Source organism: Cololabis saira, chromosome 11 (genome assembly GCF_033807715.1).
Source record: "Cololabis saira isolate AMF1-May2022 chromosome 11, fColSai1.1, whole genome shotgun sequence".
NCBI classification, from domain to species: Eukaryota; Metazoa; Chordata; class Actinopteri; order Beloniformes; family Belonidae; genus Cololabis; species Cololabis saira.
In genome coordinates this window covers 20,312,721-20,335,381 of record NC_084597.1, presented here as the reverse complement: position 1 = coordinate 20,335,381, position 22,661 = coordinate 20,312,721, and the positions used below count along the sequence as shown (strand labels likewise).

The following is a 22,661-nucleotide window of genomic DNA, read 5'->3' as shown; positions in this document are numbered from 1 at the left end:
TGACCATAGGTGAGGGTAGGGGCGTAGATTGACCGGTAAATCGAGAGCTTCGCCTTTCGACTCAGCTCCCTCTTCACCACGACGGTCCAGTACATCGACCGCATTACTGCGGACGCTGCACCGATCCGTCTGTCAATCTCACGCTCCATCGTTCCCTCACTCGTGAACAAGATCCCGAGATAGGTGGACAGAGTACTCGACCCCAGTACTTGAGTAAGAGTACAAATACTACTGGTCAAAATTTACTCCGTTACAAGTAAAAGTAGCTCAGTCAAAATATTACTCGAGTAAGAGTAGAAAAGTACTTGCTTTTAAAGGTACTTAAGTATCCAAAAGTAAATGCTTTTAAATGTACTTTAAGTAAAAGTAAGAGTAAGAGTAAATTTCTTATTTTCCACATCAGTAAATTACTATATTTTTTCTAAATTAATTTAAGGATCTTTTAACTCTTGTTTCTGAGAATTAACTCTTTGAAGTTAGCTCCGACTCCGGCTCATTATCAGACTCAGACGACTCAGCGGATTGTCTTTCTTCTCCTGACGCAGGCGTAGCCATTGTTGCGGCTCTGTCTTGACTAGTTGCGGCTCTGTCTTGACAAACACAGGCTACTTTGGCGGTATCGTTTTGAGGAGGCTTGACGTATTTCCTCTTTACGTACATCCCAGTGGACAGCGTGCACTGTGATAGGTCTCCTCCTTTGACAAAAACAGCTTGTGTCCAATAGGATTTTAGGGAAGAAGAAAAAAGAGCAGGCCTGAAAATAACGAGTACTTTTCAGCCTTCCTAGAAATTTACTCGAGTAAAAGTAAAAATATTTGTCTTAGAAATGTATTCAAGTAAGAGTAATAAGTACCAAAGAAATCTAATACTCAAGTAAAGTACAAATCCTCTGGATATGTACTTAAGTACAGTACTCAAGTAAATTTACTCCGTTACTGTCCACCACTGCGAGATACTTGAACTCCTCCACCTGAGGCAGGACTTCTCCATCCACCCGGAGAAGGCACGCCACGCCACCCTTTTCCGATGGAGAACCATGACTCCAACCACCAACTTATTTTATTTATTCATTTATTTTTATTTTGTTTCTTTCTTTTCCTCCCCTATTTTCCTTTGAGTTAGACTGTAACTTGATGTATTACCAATCCTGATGTTACACACTCCGGTACAGTAGGTGGCGGTATGCACCTAATAACGTTGGTTGCGATCCGCCAAATACACTTAGAGAAGAAGAACGTGGGGCTTTGGTGTTCTGCGCCGCTTCAGCCTGCAGGGGGCGCTGTTGCCTCTCAGCGCTGAATCTGAATGTCGCTGCGCAGAAACGAGAGGAAGAGAGGGATTCCTCCTCCCGCGGAACTCTATCTGTTTTAACGCAAATTGACAAAATATATATATTGCAAAATTCCAGAGACATAAAACATTGTTACCAGTTCGAATAATGAGCGGGATACCAGGGACACCCGTCGTCCAGATCACCAACCTTTCCTCTGCCGTGACCAGCGAGCAGATGCGCACTCTGTTCGGTTTCCTGGGAGACATCGAGGAGCTGCGCCTCTACCCGCCCGAGTAAGAGCTGCGTCCCCCGGCACGGCTTGCTAGGAAAACCCGCGGATGCGCGGCCTTTTCGGCATCCATACGATGGTCAATATGGGGAAACTCGAGGATTTAACGGATCACTAACCGCTCTTTCCCTTGACAGAAACGCCCCCGTGTCTTACACGTCCAAAGTGTGTTACATAAAGTATCGAGAGCCTTCCAGTGTTGGTGTCGCGCAGCATCTCACCAACACTGTGTTTATTGACAGAGCTCTGATAGTCGTGCCATGTGCGGAAGGTGAGTGCATCCCCCTTATTTTAAACAAGTACAAATGTCTCAGGAGATTCTTTCTGCAATCGTCTTTCCTTTAATTTATTCACTTTTGGTGTTCGGATTTAATTGTAAGGGTATTAGTTTGACACAGGTGATGCGTTGTATCCAGGGGTGCAGATCCATGTCAGGATTGGGGGGGACACCAACGTGATTTTAATTTGTAATTTTTTGCCTATATGCAACTCATACCATGCCATGAATTGGTAAAGGCTCGCCAAAAAATACTGCACAGGGAATCATTTATTGTGCTTACCTTTCTTGTTTATTTGTCCTAAACAGCCAACAGTGTGTGTCACTGCTTACTTAACTGTTATATTCGTAAATCATAATTTTAAGGGTTTTGGGCATGTAGTGTCTACTCATCTCAAATTCTTCTCACCATCTTCCTTTTATCCTATGGGACTACTTTATGCACGATCAATTGATATATGGAGCCCTAAACAAGTTGCCTAAACTAACTGATCATGTTTTAACACAGTTATGGTGGTAAACAGTTCTAAAAAAAAAAAGGACCCATTGCTAAGAGCACAAAAAACACAGCACAAGTTCACCCAACATCAAATTTATTTACATAAATGTCCATGTTCGTTTTCACCTGTCATTTTCCAGGACTCCCTGGAAGAAGAGATCCTGTATCTTAATAGGCTAACTCTTCTTATCTGTATCTAGACAACTCATGGATAATACAACTTGACAATAAATTAATATTCATTCATTTATATAGTCATTCATTTAGAGAAGAGACAACAAAATCATGAAACTTATCAACAAAATGTACCCATGTTGCCCTGTTTATCATCAATCTGACCAGTAGACACAACAAAATGTATGGAGTAGCAATCCTTTCATTCTGTACACCTCAAAACGCACCGTGTATGTATTATTTTTTTAGAAATATATTTTTAATAAATATTCTACATATTCAACCTTTAAGTCTGAAAATACATTTGTTCAATTTTAAATAATTTAGGGTATTTTTATTGGGGGGGACAATTCATGTTTCTCAGAAATTGGGGGGGACATGTCCCCCCCGTCCCCCCTGGGATCTGCACCCATGGTTGTATCACAATATATTGTCTCAAAGCACCAGCCAGGGTTTTTGTCGGCTGTCAGAACAGAAGGTGGTTCCTGATAGATAAAACTTTAATGTTGAGGGCAACGTTGTCTGGGACAAGAAGCGTGTGTATCCCCATATCATTTGATTTTGTTTTCTAAATAAATGCATCAAAGTTAACCCCTCCTCCTCCATTTTTGGTGCTCCTTTTCTTTAAAGTCCCCTTTGGGTGCCATTGTTTATCCCTTTTGTACAAATGATGTCACCTCTAACCTGATGCTTTTTGTCCAGTAACTTGGTGCTGGATGGCTAATGAGTTTATTAATTTGGTTCTGTATGTTTTTTCTGTGTGATTATGTGTGCATATCAGATGACTAGACTGGCCCAGCTGTTACACTACACTAGCCTGAGTCAGGCATTGTTTTCCAAGCCACTATCCCCGATCGGGCCAACGCAGCCTTCAAGGGGGAATGTGACCCGGAGAATAGCCCGCTGAACCTTCCAAGATGGACACCTTGTCTCTGTTTTGTTTATTTTTCTTTTATTTTGGGTTTGTTTCCTTTCATACTATCCCATTTTGTCCACTCTCTACTTGTCTATACCTAGAAACTGCAGTTTTGCTTATCTCTAGCGTTGTGTTCATGTTTGTTATTTTTGTTTTTGTTTGATTATTGTCCAACCCCTTACCTCCCCCTCTCTCTTTCTACTACAGCTGCAGCTTGTGTGTGATTGAGTTCTGTCCAGGTTGCTTCAGCAAACCGGTGGGATGGTTGTCACACAAGGGGATGCTAGGAGGATCACTAACTCTTTTGTTCTCTCGTCTCCCACGCCTGTTCACGTAGTTAAGGGCTTGTGTTGGTGGAAAACATTATCTTGAGTAACGGTATATAAAATCTTTATGTATAAAATCATATCTGTACTCAGCGCTGTAGTAGTAGGCATTTAAAGCTTTTTTCTCACATTGCTACAGTACCACTCGTATGTAGATATTTAGTATTGCCTTATGACTTAAGGGGTAATCAGTGTAAAATACATTTCTCCTGCAAACATCTGCATTAACAGGGAATTTGTAAGTTTAAACAACCCTAGGGTTGCTTATTAGTTGGTGAGGAGTGTAAAGTTTGGATCCCACATTGCACAGAGGTGCCATGGCATAGATAACATGGCCAGTTTTTAAACATAAAACACCACAAACTGGTTCCGACTTGTGGCTGCTCTCCTGCATGTTTTAGGTGTTTCCCTGTTCCAGGACCCCTGGTTTGAATTAATATTCCATCGACAGACCCAAGTAGACCTCGATGCCAAACGAGAGGTGGTCCATTCATTTGAATCAATTAATGTCAGCACAGGTAGCGAAGGCGCTACATCAGAATAAATTGTTATTTAAGTGTACAGAATGTGTGTAATGAGGACAAGCAGTTCCTTCGCTGAGACCGCCTTCCATCACTACAGTCTTGTTACGAGCTATGCAAGACAGTTACTGAAGGTTGCACGAAATACTGTTAAAAGGATGGTAATGTAATTGGTTGTTTTTGTTTGTTTTTTTATAGCTAAGTTTTGGCTAACATTTCCCACAGTTCTTAAAATTGTTGTTCTTTTCTGTATCTGATGTCCTGTGTGCTATTAGTGATGCAGCCATTGGGGTTGTCTTGTGTTGCACACCTTTCCAACACTGCGAAACGATCGCCCCACGGAAAAGCGACCATGCTTGATATCGTATGGTTCATGACCAATATGTTTCCAGTACAGGTGACCCATACATCAAAGTGTTGACTCACTCTGCATTGTGTATCTTTCTTCTTCTTTTTTTAACCTATGAAAAGAGATCAAGGACAAATCAGTGCTCCTTTTTGTTTTTTGAGAAGTTAATATTTCTTTTGCACTTCATATTAATAATACACATTGAGCAGAATAATAAAAGGCAAAGTAATTATGTTGGGTACCATGAGTAGACAGTAAAACACTTTTAGGCTGTACGGGGAAGTGTATGCCCTTTTTTTTTCTCTAGAATACAGTGCGCTATTTGTGCAGACATGGAGGAGACTGAGAGAAGAGTGCCTCTTTTGCCTTCACCAACATGGGTTTTGTCCTGCAGGGAAAATCCCAGAAGAGGCCAAGGCTCTGTCACTGCTGGCACCTGCCGCCCCAGTGCCCAGTCTAGTTCCTGGCGGAGGATTGCTGTCTATTCCCCCTCCATCGCCACTTCAGAATGTGAGTCAGTGTACCTTCGTCGTCATTTTATTTATTTGTCTGTCAGTAGGGCTGTGCGATTAATCGATTTTAAATCTAAATCGGATTTATTAATCACAATCGATGTTAAAAAAAGGAAAATCGGAAAATCCATTTTTTGCAGCTGGCTGCATTACAGACAGAGCTCGTCTAGTCATCTTTTTTTGGTCAAGAAAATTGTAAATGTTGTCACTTTACTAAACTCAAGGAGGATTTACAGTATCTTTCAATTGCACTTTATTCCCAATAGGTAAATTTGTTTGCTATTTTTCTTTAAAAATAAAGATAAAATATTTGAAACAATTTATTCCATTGTCTTTTGTAGTTTTACCAAAAAAATCGAAATCGAAATCAAAAATCGGGATTTTATTTTTGTCCAAAATCGCCCAGCCCTATCTGTCAGCAGAGCATGTGAGCGGAGCGGAGCGTGAGCGAGTGGCGGAGCGGAGCGGCGAATTTTGAAAGGAGCGCAGAGCGGGATTTTTTTTTCTAGGATGATTGGCTGGAGCGGGGCGTCATCCCGCTCCAGTTTCGCTCCGTTACCCCTCATATCACGGCCCCGATGCGTGTCCAAACATATCCCACCTCTCCACAAACTACCTGTTACCTTTCTTCTTTTCCAGTCCTATCTCTGAACCGTAGTTGGGAGAGCTGGTATTTTAATTCGGTCTCTGGCTCGTAACCGGCGTTAGGAGTCCGGGGAAAGTGAAGGGAAAAAAGGACGGAGGAAAAATGCTGTCCGTGCAACCTTGCACATTTATTACAAACATGTAATAAGAGCAAACAAAACGCGTGAGGGCCGACGACTGAAACTAACGGAGGACACACTGAAAAGTAACTGAACACGTGTACCGGTCTTCCACACGCGCACACCTGCATCTCCCTCTCTCTCCTCCGCTGCACCCACACGTCTCACACACACACCCGAACACACAGTGAATGAAACATTGTTTCGGGAAAGGTTAATAAACAAAAGTGTATTAAACCAGATAATTCCATTAGGTGAAATTATTTTCTTATTTTTTCTTGTCAGTAAATATCTATTTTTTGGACTTTAAAACTATGTTGGCTCTGCGTAATTGTTCCTCTCGGCTCCGTGACTGGCTGCAAGGAACGTAACTTTGCTGAGTCTCTCTCTCTCTCTCTCATCCACCTCTGGTTAGATCTAAGGCTTCAGGTAAACATGTGCATTTTATATGCATGCAAACATTTTTGGAGCGGAGCGTGGAGCGCTGCGCGGAGCGGAGCGGGTTGCAGTGTTACTGGAGCGCGGAGCGGTTATGGCTGGAGCGGCATTTTGCGACTTTGAGGGCGGAGCGGAGCGGTAACAACCTTTGTGAGCGAGGAGCGGAAATTCTCGCCGCTCCACTCCGCTCACATGCTCTGTCTGTCAGTATTAAAAGTTAACCCCAACCCGTGTGTGTCTGTGTTTACAGCTGAACCTCCCGTTAATGAATCGTATCTCCACTGGTCTCAGCCCCCCATCTTCATCGCTCTCCCAGCCTCCGCTCGTTGGAAATGTTGATCCCTCAAAAATTGATGAGATCCGGAGGACGGTTTATGTTGGAAACTTGAACTCGCAGGTGATGTTGAATCTGGGTTTTATGTCTTTTTAAAGGCAATATTCAGTCAAACCTGAACAGATCTGATTTGAAAAAACTCTGAAATGTTTGTTCATTTGGTTCCATTTATGTTGGCTGATTGGGGAGGGAGTACAGTTTAGAGTGTTTCATTCCTTCTCTAAGACCATCGCTTGTGTCTGTTCCTCTTGGCATTGTGTTAACACACCTGAGCAGTACAGACCAGCAAACAGCATCTGTTTTTATGGACCTCTGCACTAGCGCTGAAACGATTCCTCGAATAATTCAAGTCATATGATTACTAAAATTCCTTGAGGAACTGTTAAATTCGATATTAATATTCCTCGCATCTTCATCTTGATGAAGCTGATTATGCCCCGTCATGATTATGCCTCATTACATTTCAGGCTTGATGTTTACTCTTCTCTAATTTTGCACTTAAATGCACTACATTTTCTCTTTTGCATTGATGTAGCTTTTAGAGCAAGCTTAAGTCAAATTTTAACAAGTGTCCTTAATGTATTTATCCGATTACTCGATTTGCTGACAAGGAGCCGGTTCTCTTTGATTTACTTATAGTTGTAAAACGTAATGGAAATTATTTTTGAAGTACAGTAATCCCTCGCTATAACACGGTTCACCTTTCACGGTCTCGCTGCTTCACGAATTTGTATTGTGCATCGTGTTCTGCATTCTGATTGACTAAACAGCCTCCTGTGTGTCAATAACGTTGGTCGCTTAGCAACGGGGCTGAGAATGGCCAATGAGCTTCAGCTCAAGAACAGGACCCTTTGACGTATCGTTCATTACAGTTCTCAAATATAATCCATGGTGGCATGTCGGTTCATAAGAATCTTTTTGCCCAGAAGAAAAAAAGAGCGACAACAACCCACCCATAACTATAACACACCTGCACCACGGGCTTTAGAAGAAAAGACGCTACAGAGTGGAGTCAGCGGAACCGTCAGAAGAGCAGTGAAATATGCGCGAGTCACAATTTGTTCTACTCTACTTATTGTATTTTTCAATTTCTCCCGTTCAAATCCAGTTACTCGGGTCGCGGTGGGGCGGTGCTGATCTCCGCAATTTGAAGACATATATAATAATTGTAAAAAAATAAAGGTTGCTACTTCACGGACTTCACCTGTCACAGGTTCATTTTGGAACATAACCCCCACGAAAAACGAGGGATTACTGTACATCTGAATATCTGCGGGGAACTTTTTGAAATATCAGTGTGTACTTTTTTTTCTTGTCTTATTTTGGTGGGATTCTTTTTATTAACTCATTAACAAATCATAGAAATGCTTAGAATCAGGTTCATTCATCTGTTAATCTTAGTCCCGTTCTGGTTTTTGCAGAGAATCTGCACATGCAAACTAAAACTCCCTGGCCATTTTTCTTTTTTTCCCCCTTTGTTTTCCTACAGAACACCACTGCTGATCAGCTGCTGGAGTTCTTCAAGCAGGTGGGAGATGTAAAGTTTGTACGAATGGCGGGAGACGAGACCCAGCCAACGCGCTTTGCCTTTGTGGAGTTTGTTGATCAACATTCTGTCGCCAAAGCCCTGTCTCTCAACGGAGTCATGTTTGGAGACAGACCCCTGAAGTATGTCCCTGTTTGGTCCAATAGATGGCGCTCGCATCATGAAATGCAAAATATTGTCACTGTGAAATGTGGAAAAGATTGGCATCAGATTTACAACAAATATCTTTCAGGGTTAATCATTCCAATAACGCTATCGTAAAACCACCGGAGCTGACGCCGCAGGCCGCTGCTAAAGAACTAGAAAGTGTGATGAAGAGGGTGCGGGAAGCTCAGTGCACCATCGCTGCTGCCATAGAACCAGGCAAGATGTTTGAATCTAGCCACTGATGGAGTACTTTCAGGAACTCACCTGAACTTGTATCCATCCTGATGCTGAGATTGTTTTTTTTTTTTTTTTTTCTGTAGTAGAGATAATTAAACGTTCCCCCAGTCGGTCACGAAGGTCGCAGCGGTCTCGTTCAAAGTCCCACTCAGGTTCACACTCAAAGTCGCACAGGAAAAGGTCCCGTTCCAGACACAGGTGAGCAGCTTACGCTTTCGGTATCGACAATGGTGTGACTGTGACGTGGCCCCGTCAGTGACGGCTTTTCCCCTCTGGTTAGAAGGCCGGCGCAGAGGTCGTGGCCCAGCGGCGACTCACACGGTTCCAGAAGCAGCCACAGGAGGTGCTCGCGCTCTAAAGACCGGCGACAAGTCCCGAGTCACTCCAGGTGTGTAGCGTACAAGGCTGCAAGGGCCTGTTCCAGCTCATTTCAGACTAGGGCTGGGCGATATGGACCAAAAGTCATATCTCGATATTTTCTAGCTAAATGGCGATACTCGATATATATCTCGATATTTTTTCTGTGCCTTAATTGGGGTTTCCCCCAAAGCATTATAGCATCTCTGTTAGCTTCATTTTTTTCTGAGGCAAACCCTTAAAAAAACAGTTAGTTTTAATACAAAGCCTCGTGCCAAATGTCACACAGGTACATTTATTAACAGAGGTCTGCACAATATCAAAATGTATAAAACAAATGAAATAAAAATAAACTGCCTGCATATATAGAATAAAAATGCTTCTTGAATAAAATAAAACAAATATCCCTTTCCTGCATAACAATTAAATTAAAATACACTGTGCAATTAATACAATGTAGACAGTAACAGGCAGACTTTTCCACTGAGGTTGACAGTTGTGCAAATAACAAAACATTTGTGCAAATCTCAAATAAAACATTCAAGTCAATTTGTCAGAAAATAAGCTATATCAAAATCATTAAAAAAAAAAATGTAAAAAAAAAAAAAATATATATATATATATTTTTTTAAATCGATATAAACGATATTGTCTCGTACCATATCGTGTTTGAAAATATATCGATATATATTAAAATCTCGATATATCGCCCAGCCCTATTTCAGACACTTCTAAAAGAAATACAATTTACTGTTCTGAAGGGAAACCAAAGTGCTGTTAGTTCAGAGTTTGGACAGGATAGGTCACCAGCGTCTCAGTGAGCACAGCTGCAGCTTGACTAACTACTCTTGAGTAAATGTAGAGAAATGAATGACATCTTGCTTCTCTGAACAAAATAAGACTTAACACATAGTATGTTTGTTTTATATTCATACGGCTTAAATGTAGAAGTGTATTTCAAAGAGAAAAGTGCATCCAAACTGCTTCCAGGAGAATTAAGAAGAAATGAAAACATTACATTAAATAAGCTTGCCCCTACTCCAGGTGATTGGTTGTCGTGAAACTGGAACAACTTATTTTTCCATTAATGGCAAATGCTGCTTATTTTGATCGAACAAACTTTCCCCTCCAAGCTGACAACTTCACAGTCAGTGTGTTTTGCGTCCAAGTCAGACTATTTAATCACATCCCAAAGGGGTTGCAGACTTTGTTTCCTTACTTGACGTCCACCACAAATGCAGCTACATGATTCAAAACTCCAAACGGAGCGCAGGCCATATTCAAGACTGGAGCGATGTCTCATGGGTGGCCTGGGGACAACTTGATATTCCCCCTTGAAGGGTTGGAGGAGGTGGCTGGAAGGAGGAAAGTCTGGCTGTCCCTGCTTAGGCTGCTGCTGATCTTGTGACCTGAACGTGGATGCACGTTTGGTGAAAACCAGATACAGTTTATCTGCGCAAGCACATTGTGAGTGAAATCCTGGATTGCATGTGTTTTTTAGGTTTGCTTCCTTCATGAGTGACTCATTATGTCTCAGTAAATGTGCTAATCAAGTTTCTGATTTGTCATCAGGGGACACCAAAGGAGAAGCAGGGTTCGTTCCCGAAGCCCTCGAAGGAAAGCCAGGTCCCCTTCACCAAAACGGTGAATCTTCCACACCTTGACCGGTCTTTAATGCTACCAAAATTTTGAGCACCTAAAAAAAAAAAAAAATGTTCACCTGCCAAATATCAATACAGTTTCTTTGCATTGATTTGTTTTTAATTGGTTTCTTCTAGAGGTATGAGGGAGAAGAGGGGGGAGCGCAGCAGGGACTGGAGGGAACCCTCCAGGTCCAGGAAAAGAAGCCGCAGAGATGAAGATAGGATAAAGAGCAAGTCCAAGACGACAAAGGTAACAAAGTTCTCCCTGCAGGCACAACGAAATCAGCTACAAGTACGAATAGAAATGATTAATTTCTCCCAATAAATGCTAAAATCTGTTCATTCAATGATCAGCGTTTCAAAGCACTGGGTGCTTTTGGAAATGTCATGGTCTAGTCAGGGGTCGGCAACCCAAAATGTTGAAAGAGCTTTATTGGACCCAAAAAACAAATATGTCTGGAGCTGCAAAAAATTAAAAGCCTTATATAAGCCTTATAATGATGGCAGCACATGCTGTATGCATCTATTTGAGCTATATTAGCCTACTCTCAAAATGACTAAGTTGGCTACAAATACATAATGAGCCTTCATGATTAAATGTTCATTTTTCCTGCAGTGCATCCCGAATGACGCACCACGTGACTACTCTGTGGTACGATGCCGCCTCAAGTTTAACTTCGTTACAATATTAATTAATTATGTGTCATTGCTCTGATGAAATTTAAAAAAATGCAATAAAGAAATCAGATTTTTGATGTGATTTTTATTTTGAAGATTCGAAAAAAACAACAAAATGGAACGTGAATAACGTGCCCCTTATCTGGGCATCAAACAGAGTGAAATAAAACGCAGCCTGCATTTATAAAAAATAAAACAGCAGCCTTTTGAAAAGGTAAAGTATATAAAATATAATTAATATTTTAAGTTTCATTTCTGTGCAAATGCCAAGCAAATCAGTGCAAGGGTAAAACGCAGCAGCACCCTCTTCTCTTTTGACGCGCAACCAACCCAGCTATCCTCGGACCTGAGCAACAGAACACAATAATATTCCTAAGTGTCCAAATATATACTGACAAAAATCAGAAATCACTTTATAAAAACAGCTACTTTGTTACTAAATATGTGCCTATGACAGGATTGTTTTCGTACCCGTTTAATGTGACTTTTGTTTTCGGACATCACTGGTGAGCTTCTCAACATCGGGCATGTAAGATGTAACTTTAATGTTGACGCAGGACTGCCAGCTCTCATCTGTGAGGCGGGTGCGATATTTTGATTTGATGTAGTTCATGTTTAAAAATACATGCTCGCACAGGTATGTTGATCCAAAGATGGATAATACTCCAAATGCATATGTCTTCATGTTCTGATAACTGTCAGGAAGAGCATTCCATGTATCGTAGACAAGTTTCTCGGGTGTTGGGAGGCTTTCAATTTCGCTCCATTTGTGGCTTTGGGCAAGCTGGGCTTTCTGGCGAGTGACGTCTTCAAGCTCGGCTGTCAGATGTTTGAATTTGGACACCAATAAATCTTTGTCGGCTATATCAGCCATTTCCATTTCAAGGCCAGCTTGATTTACTCCTGGGAATGTGCTCAACAAGGACTGGTCAATCTCCAGTGGTGTGACAGGCAGTGGTGGACAGTAACGGAGTAAATTTACTTGAGTACTGTACTTAAGTACATATCCAGAGGATTTGTACTTTACTTGAGTATTAGATTTAGTTGGTACGTATTACTCTTACTTGAATACATTTCCAAGACAAATATTTTTACTTTTACTCGAGTAAATTTCTAAGAAGGCTGAAAAGTACTCGTTACTTTCAGGTCTGCTCTTTTTTCTTCTTCCCTAAAATCCTATTGGACACAAGCTGTTTTTGTCAAAGGAGGAGAGCTATCACAGTGCACGCTCTCCACTGGGATGTACGTAAAGCGGAAATACGTCAAGCCTCCTCAAAACGATACCGCCAAAGTAGCCTGCGTTTGTCAAGACAGAGCCGCAACAAGTCAAGACAGAGCCGCAACAATGGCTACGCCTGCGTCAGGTGAAGAAAGACAATCCGCTGAGTCGTCTGAGTCTGATAATGAGCCGGACTCGGAGCAGGGACTTTCACAAAATCCTTGGCCGTATCTTAACTCAATGTTTGAGTTCGACCGAGTAAAAAACGAGGGCACAGACAAACCACAGACATTTATTTTCAAATGTTTATTGTGTCTGCCGAAGCAGAACTACCTCTCTGCTTTGAAATGTACTCTTACTCTTACTTTTACTTAAAGTAAATTTAAAAGCATTTACTTTTGGATACTTAAGTACCTTTAAAAGCAAGTACTTTTCTACTGTTACTCGAGTAATATTTTGACTGAGCTACTTTTACTTGTAACGGAGTAAATTTTGACCAGTAGTATTTGTACTCTTACTCAAGTACTGGGGTCGAGTACTCTGTCCACCTCTGTTGACAGGGAAAGACAGTGTCATTTTTTTGCTTTCGGAACTCGCAAAATCTGCTCCCAAATGCAGTTTGCATATCAACGATCGCACCTTGTAAATAATCACCGTTGAGTGAGCACCGTTGTGATCGTGATGGGCTTCTTTGAATTCTCTCAGGGAGGGGAAGTGGGAGAACGTGCCTCGCTGTACATCTCTGGCAAAGACAGTCAACTTGTGCTCAAAAGACAAAACAGCTTCCAGCATTTGCAGTGCAGTGTTTCCCCGCCCCTGGAGACTTTCATTCAGCTTGTTTAGGTGGCTTGTCATATCCACCATAAAGTGCAGTTTTTCGAGCCATTCGGTCTCTTCCCAATTGCGGGTAGTTCAGGTCTTTGCGTTTCAGGAATGTTTTCACGTGTTCTAAACAAGCGACAAAGCGGCGCAAAAACCTCACCCCTGGACAGCCATCGGACTGTTGTGTAACAGGAGATTGGAATATTCGCTGTCAACTTCATCAAGCAATGCACGGAACTGACGGTGGTTCAATGCTTTTGCAATTATCTTGTTCACGATCTCGATGACAAGGTTCATCACCGTCATACACTCTGATGGGAACGTTTGCGCACACAGGGCCCGATTTACTAAGATCCTAAATAAAGAGTACTAAATTGCGTGTGCACTGAAAAAGTTTGCGCGTGCTGTTGTTGCGTGGTTTGCGGGTGATCAACTAAGATTGCGTGCACAATTGATAACAGGTGCAAACCTCAGTATTTAAATGAGGTGTTGCGTGTCTTAAGGTTTGCGAGCACAAACTCTGCGCCATGGAGAGTCTGGATGGAATGCACAGTCACAAGTCACAAGCGCAAAATGAAATTTGACGAGTTGGAGTTAGAGATATTAGTGGAAGAGGCAATAAACACATTCATGAACTACAGCAAAGAAATGTAAACATTACCAAAAGAAACCCAATATCGGAGAAAACCTGCGATAGAATAAATGCAGTTGGTAACACAAAAAACGGAAAAACGTCTGGTTTTTCATATTTCAATTTTAGGCACAGATCAAAAATACGAAATAGAAAAACGGGCCACAGGACTGAATTTGATTTTAATATTGAATTGGTCGGGTTTACGTGACCCCGCGGTGCTCGGCATGATCTGAGGAGAAAAAGACGATAAGACACAGAGCTGGAGAGCGCTTTGATTCATCTATTTATGAGTTAAGTTTTTATTCAGATGTCCACAGTATATTGCAAATATTATGTATTATATAGCAAACACTGACAGTAAATGTGTGACAGACGGGACCATCATATGACCGAAAGAAGAGAAGAGAAGTGTTCAGAACAGCGCACAGAGCGCACACTAAAGGCTGATTTATGGTTCCGCGTCACACCAACGCAGAACCGACGGCGTAGGCTACGCCGCGACGCACACCGCACCGCGACCCTACGCCGTCGATTTAACGCAGAACCATAATTCAGGCGAAGCTGCAGTCTGTCTGCGCTGATCCTGACACAGCGGGTCGGAGCGGATTTGGTCATGATGTTTAACCTGTGTTTTGTGATTAATAAGCACAGGTTTTAATTAAATGTAATTTACGAAGGATGATTACACGTTCAATAAGATAAGTAATCAATAAAATACAAAGTTTTGGCACAAATTGGCCTGCTTGTGGGCGAGTGGAGGGGGGCACAATAAGAGAAGGTGGCAAGAAGGCGAAGAACTAAAGAAAAAGTGGCCTTTAATAAAACTTGTGCAACCATTTTTAAAATAGCATGCAGCAGAATAAAGACTCTCTCTCTGCGTATTCTTTGATTTTGGATGTCGCCTCCTTGCCACAATAACAGCAGCAGCAGATTAGCACCTTCCTTTCGAACGTATTAAATACAGACGCAATCACAATACGCGCAATTACTTTCAGGCTTGGTAAATCTCATTGCGCGTGGTAAATGGAGCAATTTGCATCTTCCCCTCCCAGTATTTAGGATTTCTGCCGGGTACGCCCCATATTGATTATTGATCAGGGCAAAAGTACTAAATGGATTGCGTGTGCAATTTTGCGCATTTCAGAGACGCAGTCGTCTTTGCACGCTGTTAGTAGATCAGCTGGCACTTTGGTTTGCGGGTGCTGTCAAGTTTGCACAGGTTTTTACGCACGCAAACCTTTAGTAAATCAGGCCCACAGTGCCTCTTGATGCAAGATGCAGAGGAATACAAGCAGATTTCGATCCAATGTTTTCTGCAGCAAAGTCACAAACCCCCTTTTTGATCCTCTCATGTTGGGTGCCCCATATGTAGCCACGAAAATCAGGTGGTTGGTGTTTATTCCATTGTCATTTAAACACTCCCCCCCACTCCTCACCCCCAAGGCTCTTAGACAGGCATAAAATTAATAAACGAACAAAAATAGATAAATACACAGAAACAAATACAATCCTTCATTGAAAGTAAAAACTTTCCACAAATTCTATAAATGGACTCCAGGCCAAAGTGAAGTTTTTGCAGGCTTTACTTATCTTGTATCTCAGTTTCTCTAACGGTAAAAAAGAACAACAAATTTAATATTTATTCTACACATTTTTACAGCATTGGAAAACGTTAAGAATGTTTGTCCTCTTACAGAAACTACATTAAAACAAAAATATATTTCCCTCCCCCATCTTTTTCCATTTTCAAAAGTTTTGTAAAAAGCTCCAGGAGCCACTAGGGCAGCGCTAAAGAGCCGCATGCGGCTCTAGAGCTGCAGGTTGCCGACCTCCAGTCTAGGTCATTAAATGGAAATATGAATTTTTATCTGAGTTTATCTTGATTTATTTATTTTTCTTCATAGGCAAGATAAACTTAGTTGTTGGGGAAATGATAATTGCTGACTTGCTTGTTACCTTGCTCCTGTGTTTTGCGTGTTCATCTTGTCACCTCCGTGCACATGAGACCATGTGACTGACCTACTTGTAGAAGTTTACGGTTGAGATCCATCCTGAAGATGGGTGTGAGATAAAAGGCGAGTCGCGTTGAGTCTTATCACGCTCCATCTTTCACATGATGACGATCAACACATTAATTTGACAGCCAAGCAGATGACTTCAAAACAGCCGCCATCACCTTCTCATACTGCTGATACACGCATCTGCAGAGCAGAGTCCTGCTGCCTTTTGTCACGTACTTGAGTTCACACCTTTCTGAGCCGATACTGAAGAACATCACCTACGTTCCAAAAGCAAACGCGAATTCTTGATAACTCCTAGCTGTCAGGAAAATGTCGGGAAATGAGATAAAGCAGCAGCGTCGGGTCACCATCGGGTCTCAGGGCAGACAGCTCGATTCGAGCACTGGTCCCAGTAATGCACTCCTCACACTGGTGATGTATGGAGGTAGAACAGTCTGAATAGTCACAAATGCACAGAACAATTCACACGTGCGTAGGACAAGATACCCAAATGAATTTCTGATGCACACAAATATAACCTGATTTATAAACAGTTTTTGGTCTGTGGATTTCGCTGCATTTGTGTGTGAATTTTGAGACTCTCCTGACTTGCCTCAATCCACAAATGTTTTTTTTTTAAACACGGAATGATCTACAACCAATCAGATATCTTCCTTGTTTCAGCCAATCATAAGAACGCACCCCACACGGCGAAAATGTAACCATAAGCCAATCACATGAAGCCATTCAAACTTCAGTTCAACATGGCTTCCAGGACAGCTGAGCAATAAGAGAAACATCTAGTTAAATATGTTTGTCTACTTAATCCCCTTGTTTGCAATGAGAAGTGTTTAGTTATTAATCTCAATCACTTTAATTGTGTAACTACCAATACAAGCCACATGTTATTGTAGTGGCAGCTGTTCATGCAGGGGCACTGTCAGGTGGGATGGCGCAGGGACTCATGGGATGCCATATTCCTTTGGAGGTTTCCTTCACTAACCGTGTTTTATATGTGGTTTTGCCGGGGTTTTTTTGTTTGGTTTTTTTGTTGTTTGGTCTCCCAGTCGCAATAGTTTTCACAGGTCATGTTGTGGTTGTTGGTGCACCATGAGTGAAATGACTGTAGCAGCTAATTATATCTCTGTGTTGTTGCTTGAATTGTTAATAAAATCTGACTTGCAGAATTTAAATAAAGTTTTCTGAGTCTATTTACACATAAGCTTAATGTAAATAGATTTATAATACATTTGTGAATCAGTCTGTGCATTTGTGACTATTGACACTGTTCTAGCTCCATAGAGATTGAGAAAGTTCATCAGTTTGTTGAACTTTGTGCTTCAATCCGGCCATTCTTGGACTTTTTTTTTCTGATTTGGTGATCATTATCGCTGCGTTGCAGTTTATTGCATCATTTCAGAAAGAATGTTTAGTATGATAAGCATGATGGAGAATCTATTCGGTATCTTCAGGTGCTCAGCTGAACCTGGACCTGACCTGACCTACTGCAGCAGCCGCAGATCATATCGCTGCCCCCACAGGCTTGTATGATCGGCACTAGGCATGATGGGAGCATCATACCATCCACCTCTCTTCTTAAGGCTCATGAAGACCGCATGGTTTTTGCAGTCTTATAAGATCATGACATCTCCTGCCGTACAACACGGATCTGGTTCATCTTAGCCAAGATGTGTAGAATGGCGTAGTGAGACTGTACAATGAAGCCCTCTTGTGTCGTAGCCACGACCTGATGTGGTGGGATGTATCATCCTCATCAGCAGTAAATAAACAAAAACTGAAAATGAAGCGGTCTGTAGCAGCTTTTATATGCACCGAAAATGTTTTGAAAGAATACTGTCTAAGTCAGGGGTCGGCAACCCAAAATGTTGAAAAAGCCATATTGGACCAAAAACACAAAAAACAAATATGTCTGGAGCCGCAAAAAATGAAAAGTCTTGTATAAGCTTTGGAATAAAGGCAAATGGCGAAAGGCGAAATGTTGAGAAAAAAGTTGAAATGTCGAGAAAAAAGTGGAAATGTTGAGAAAAAAGTGGAAATGTCGAGGAAATAGTCAAAATGTTGAGATTAATGTTGAAGTACAATCTCGAGAAAAAAGTCGAAATGTCGAGAAAAAAGTCAAAATGTCGAGAAAAGTCAAAATTTTTAGAAAAAAGTCAAAATGTCGAGATTAATGTTGAAGTAGAATTTCGAGAAAAAAGTGGAAATGTTGAGAAAAAAGTCGAAATGTCGAGGAAATAGTCAAAATGTTGAGATTAATGTTGAAGTACAATCTCGAGAAAAAAGTCAAAATTTTGAGAAAAAAGTCGAATGTCAAGATTAATGTTGAAGTAGAATTTCGAGAAAAAAGTTGAAATGTCGAGAAAAAAGTCGAAATGTCGAGATTAAAAAGGAAAGAAAAAAAGGAAAAAAAAGAGAAAAAAATAAGAAAAAAAGGAAAAAAAATGTCAAACATTTTTTTTAAAAGATCCAGGAGCCACTAGGGCGACGCTAAAGAGCCCCATGTGGCTCTAGAGCCGCGGGTTGCCGACCCCTGGTCCAAGTAATCTGGCTGGCATCTCCTTTTTATGTTTTCTTTGCTTGATGGCAATAATTTGACCCTCCTGAAACACAAAACACCACTTCAGAAGACTCATCCTGTGGTCATGGAAAATATGTTGAGTAAATTAGCCAATTTACTGTATCAGTAAGGGTTAAATAACCTGTCAGTGGAAACATAATCATCCAGTGGGAGACTCTTTGCTTTGCTTTGCTTGGGGTGGGGGGGTTGCTCCTTCTTGACTCGTTCCAGACGTGGACCAAAATCACAGCACAAACATTAAATATGCAATGTAATTCATGTTTGTAGTAATCTTTGATGGTTTTATAGCATTATCTTTCTCCCTGTTTGTTTTCAGCTCCTCAGAAGGTAGTTAGGTGGAGCCGACAGTCCTGGTCCTTGATGGGAGCTGTCCTGCATATCTGAGGTTATTCTCTGCTTCAACACACCCTGATACAAATGAGTCAGCCGTTCTCAGACTTGTGCAGACTGTTATGACAAGCTGATGATGATGTGTTCATTTGAATCAGGCGTGTTGGTGCAGGGAATTGTCTAAAACCTGCAGGACAGCGGCGCTCGAGGACCAGGACTGCCCACGCCTGAGAGGGCTGAAGGAGCAATGCCTGTCACCAGTTGTGGTGGATAAGCCGGATCCCTCAGCTCTTTCAGCTCCCCCACGTACCTGAGCCTTCTCATCCTCACTTTAATTCATCGTATCATTGCCTTTCAGTCGGAGACGAACTACAGCAGAGAAGAAGAGGAGGAATATGAGAGTGAGCGGGAGGACTCGGCCACGCCCAGCGAGGACATGACGTCTTCACCGTGCGCCCAGCACAACGGCAGCTACAAGACTCCCAGCGAAGAGGACATCTACGTGGGTGCAGATGGCACCAAGTGACTAACATCACTGTGGACACGAGTTCTCCTCCATCAGTCTGTCAACACCCGTCACATGTGTATACAACCACAAACAATGAATAACCACTCATCATCATCACCATCATCCACTCCTTCACTTTCTTGAAAAGCCCCTTGGGATACTCAAGATTTCAGCAGATGAAGTCTGGACCAGCAAGCTCTGTGTGTGTACGATACAGGCTCACATATGTATTTATTCAGCACGAGGACAGAAACAGCACATCAGTGTCTTCCTAACAGCACTTCTCATTCCAGAGCCATTTATCTGGATTCTTGTCATTGGGGGCCGGCGGTGTCCTCTAGTTATTTCACGGCTTTTAAAAATTCAGAGTTTCGTGTTTAAAACTGCAGATTTCCATCATTTAAGGTAAGAAACTTCCAGCGGCTGCAGAGTTTCTGGGTTTCACCCTGGTCTCAGAAGAGATGTCACGGCTCGATGTCCCCCAGAAAATAGGAGGAGTTATCGTCCTCAAATCTAAACGATGACATTTCCCTCAGACTCTGAAGATTTATTTGTGCCTCACAGGTGATCGGTATTCAGTACGTTTGACAAGTGGAGTCTGCTATAACCTCCATCTTAAGTTCTGTCTCTTTTCTTTGGCCCGTAAAACAAGGCCCGGAAGCGGTTGCAGTTTAACCCAAGAAAAACCAGCTGTTCGATGCCGAGTCCCAACTGCGTCCATTAGTTATCTCAAAAAAGAAAAAGGCCTTAAAATTTCCAGCGTCGTGTTTATTCTCAGGCAGAATTTCATACGAAGGATGATGAACGTCTGTTAGGAACAACACTAATATGGTGCAGGGTTAAATATAAACTTCAGACTGATTTTAGGGGTGTTCTCTGTCATTCTGGGATTTCTAAAATATGCGTTAACCCACAGTTTTAGGATGACAGTTCCACTTGATCCGGAGCTGAACTCCGCTTTTATCAGAACATAAACATGGATTGGAGATGTGAGTTTAATCTTTTGTAACAATTGAGTCTGGATGACGCTGCAAGGCTGTTTTCTGCGTCCAGATCTGCCATATAGTGTTAATGATTGTTTTAAATTTAAGCAAAAACAGTGATGTGTCTGACCTCTTCAACCACAATCAAAGTTCTCTCAAAGTTCATGTCTTCACACTTTTCACCGAGGGAGGTGATCCATATTTGACCCAGAGTTTAATAGGCATATAAAGTCAAAAGCGTACACTAAAAACATGGTTAAAGTATGCCACCTCGACTTGAGGAGCGAGGAAGTTCTGCTGCCGCTCAGACGCTTATTTTTTTGTGTTGAATTAATATTTAAGTAAAGGTTTGTGAAATGTTTTTTTGCACCAAATTTCTGCATCAAGTGGGCGTGTCCTCACAGTAAACCAGCTCTCAAAACTTACTTCTCAAGAAAACACCACTTTACTATGGATATAGAACAGTTACAAATAGTAATAGTTACAAATGCACAGGATGATTTGCTAATTTGTCCTGTGCATTTGTGAATTGGCGTGTGCATTTGTGACTATTGAGACTGTTCTAGCTCCATATTTTACTGCCTGTTTTTCTGTTTTGATGGTGTACATATGTACAGTATTTTTTTCTATTATTATTTCTGGTAAATAGACGCAGTCTGAGACAATAACTACTAACAGTTTGTATAGCCGCAATACTGGCTTGCGCTATGAAATGATGGTGTTGATCAGAATGTCTGTGGGTTTCTTTACCGGTTAATATGATGCTGTAGGTTTCACGGCAGCAGTCTAGATGAGGCTGAACATGAAACGTCACAGGTCAACAATCAATTTACAAGCACCGAAGGGTCAAAAAAGTGCCTAGACTACGATTGTACAGAATATTTGAAGAAATATGGAGACTTGGATATTGAACAGATTAAACTAATGAGACGTTATATTGAAGTATTGTAAGTTGTCTTTGGTCATCGTTAGTAGAATAGACTTAAAGCCAGTGTGCGTAGTAACAGTGCAGACCACATGGTGGCAGCATATCTGTGTGTTGATAAGATTAGCAATACTTTGCTAATGAGTGCGTACGGTCCGGTACGTCATGAATAACCACAAACACCAGTTAATATAAAAATGGTTGAAACAAATAAACCTGGCCATAACGGGGCCCTTGTCTCAGTTGTTTTTGGTCACGTTTGGAGTTTGACCCCATCTGATAAATTACAGTTTTTCCTACTTCGACATTGGCGACAGCTCCAAAAGATGGACGTTTAATCTTGGGAATGAGATGTAAACCTTCTCATGATACGCTGCCCCCTGTGGTAAGAAGTGTTGCTTCCACATAGTGGCTTTAACATTCATAGGACTTTCTAGGTTTTTTGTTTTCTTTTTTGGCTGTAATTTCTTATGTTGCTGTGTATATGTACATATTTATGAGTGTAATTGTGTCCAAAAATCTCAGCAAAGTTTCCCCACATCAAGATTTTTTCACGTGTTTGTGGAAGTTTGTATATTTTGAAAGTTTACTGTTAAAACTCTGTGGCTTTTTCTGCCAAATTCCCCTTCTCTGGTAGATTTTGTTTTCCTGCCTTTTTTTTTTCTTAGCCCACAAAAGGATCGATGTTCAGAAAGGGAAAAAAAAAAAGCTTTTCAGACTCAGACACAAATGACAGTATGTGAAGAAGTTTATTTTTTATATCTGTGTATCCACTACATGAGGTAAATACTGTAAAACAAGTTGATGGCCATACTTTGGCGGGATCAGGGGGGCGTGGCGGCCTGCACTGTAAACGTGTAACGTTTTGGTATAAAGGTTTACCGTTGGATGTATGTATGTATGTATGTATGTATGTAATCCTCTTCTGTTTGAATCTGAAACTCAACAATAAAGAGGTTGTTCATTCAGTTGTTTTGGCTCTTCTTGCTATTAGACGGTTGACTTCGCGGTTGAACTGACCTCCCTTTGGTCCAGATGTTTCACCAGCTGAAAACAGTTATGTCATCATGCAGAACTGTTGACAGTTTTTTTGGGGGTTATGTCTTTTTTATTATTTTACATGTAGCTCAGCAACTTTGAGATGAACAAGTTTTTTTCCCCAACTTTATTGTAGCTATTCATTGTCTTCAGATAATGTAAAAATAATGTTTGGGTTTACCTTGTTTTCTCATAATTTTATTTCATTTTTTTTGTTATTTACTGTCTAATTATGTCTTCCCGCTTTTAATGTTGATGTAAAGCACTTTGAATCACCTTGTGTTGAATTGTGCTATATAAATAAACTTGCCTTGCCTAAAGCT

At 41.3% G+C, this 22,661-nt stretch overlaps 1 protein-coding gene across 5 annotated transcripts; it reads left to right on the top strand.

Annotated features, from left to right (window-relative positions):
* The first annotated feature begins 1,285 nt into the window (after positions 1–1,285).
* Positions 1,286–22,268, top strand: srek1 (splicing regulatory glutamine/lysine-rich protein 1). 5 transcript variants are annotated; one of them, XM_061733938.1, is made up of 12 exons: positions 1,699–1,833; positions 3,294–3,473; positions 3,636–4,672; positions 5,019–5,134; positions 6,589–6,735; positions 8,162–8,340; positions 8,451–8,581; positions 8,686–8,800; positions 8,883–8,990; positions 10,532–10,603; positions 10,738–10,852; positions 19,243–22,268. In XM_061733938.1, the coding sequence occupies exons 3-12, from the start codon at positions 4,642–4,644 to the stop codon at positions 19,408–19,410; spliced, it is 1,182 nt and encodes a 393-aa protein (XP_061589922.1). In that variant the 5' UTR covers positions 1,699–1,833; positions 3,294–3,473; positions 3,636–4,641; the 3' UTR covers positions 19,411–22,268. The 5 variants fall into 5 exon arrangements, with proteins under 5 accessions (XP_061589921.1, XP_061589920.1, XP_061589919.1 ...); XM_061733939.1 differs by having other exon boundaries at positions 3,294–3,806; positions 4,551–4,672; XM_061733937.1 differs by lacking the exons at positions 3,294–3,473; positions 3,636–4,672; positions 19,243–22,268 and adding exons at positions 1,286–1,566; positions 11,219–11,659 and having other exon boundaries at positions 1,700–1,833.
* Positions 22,269–22,661: the final 393 nt, after the last annotated feature.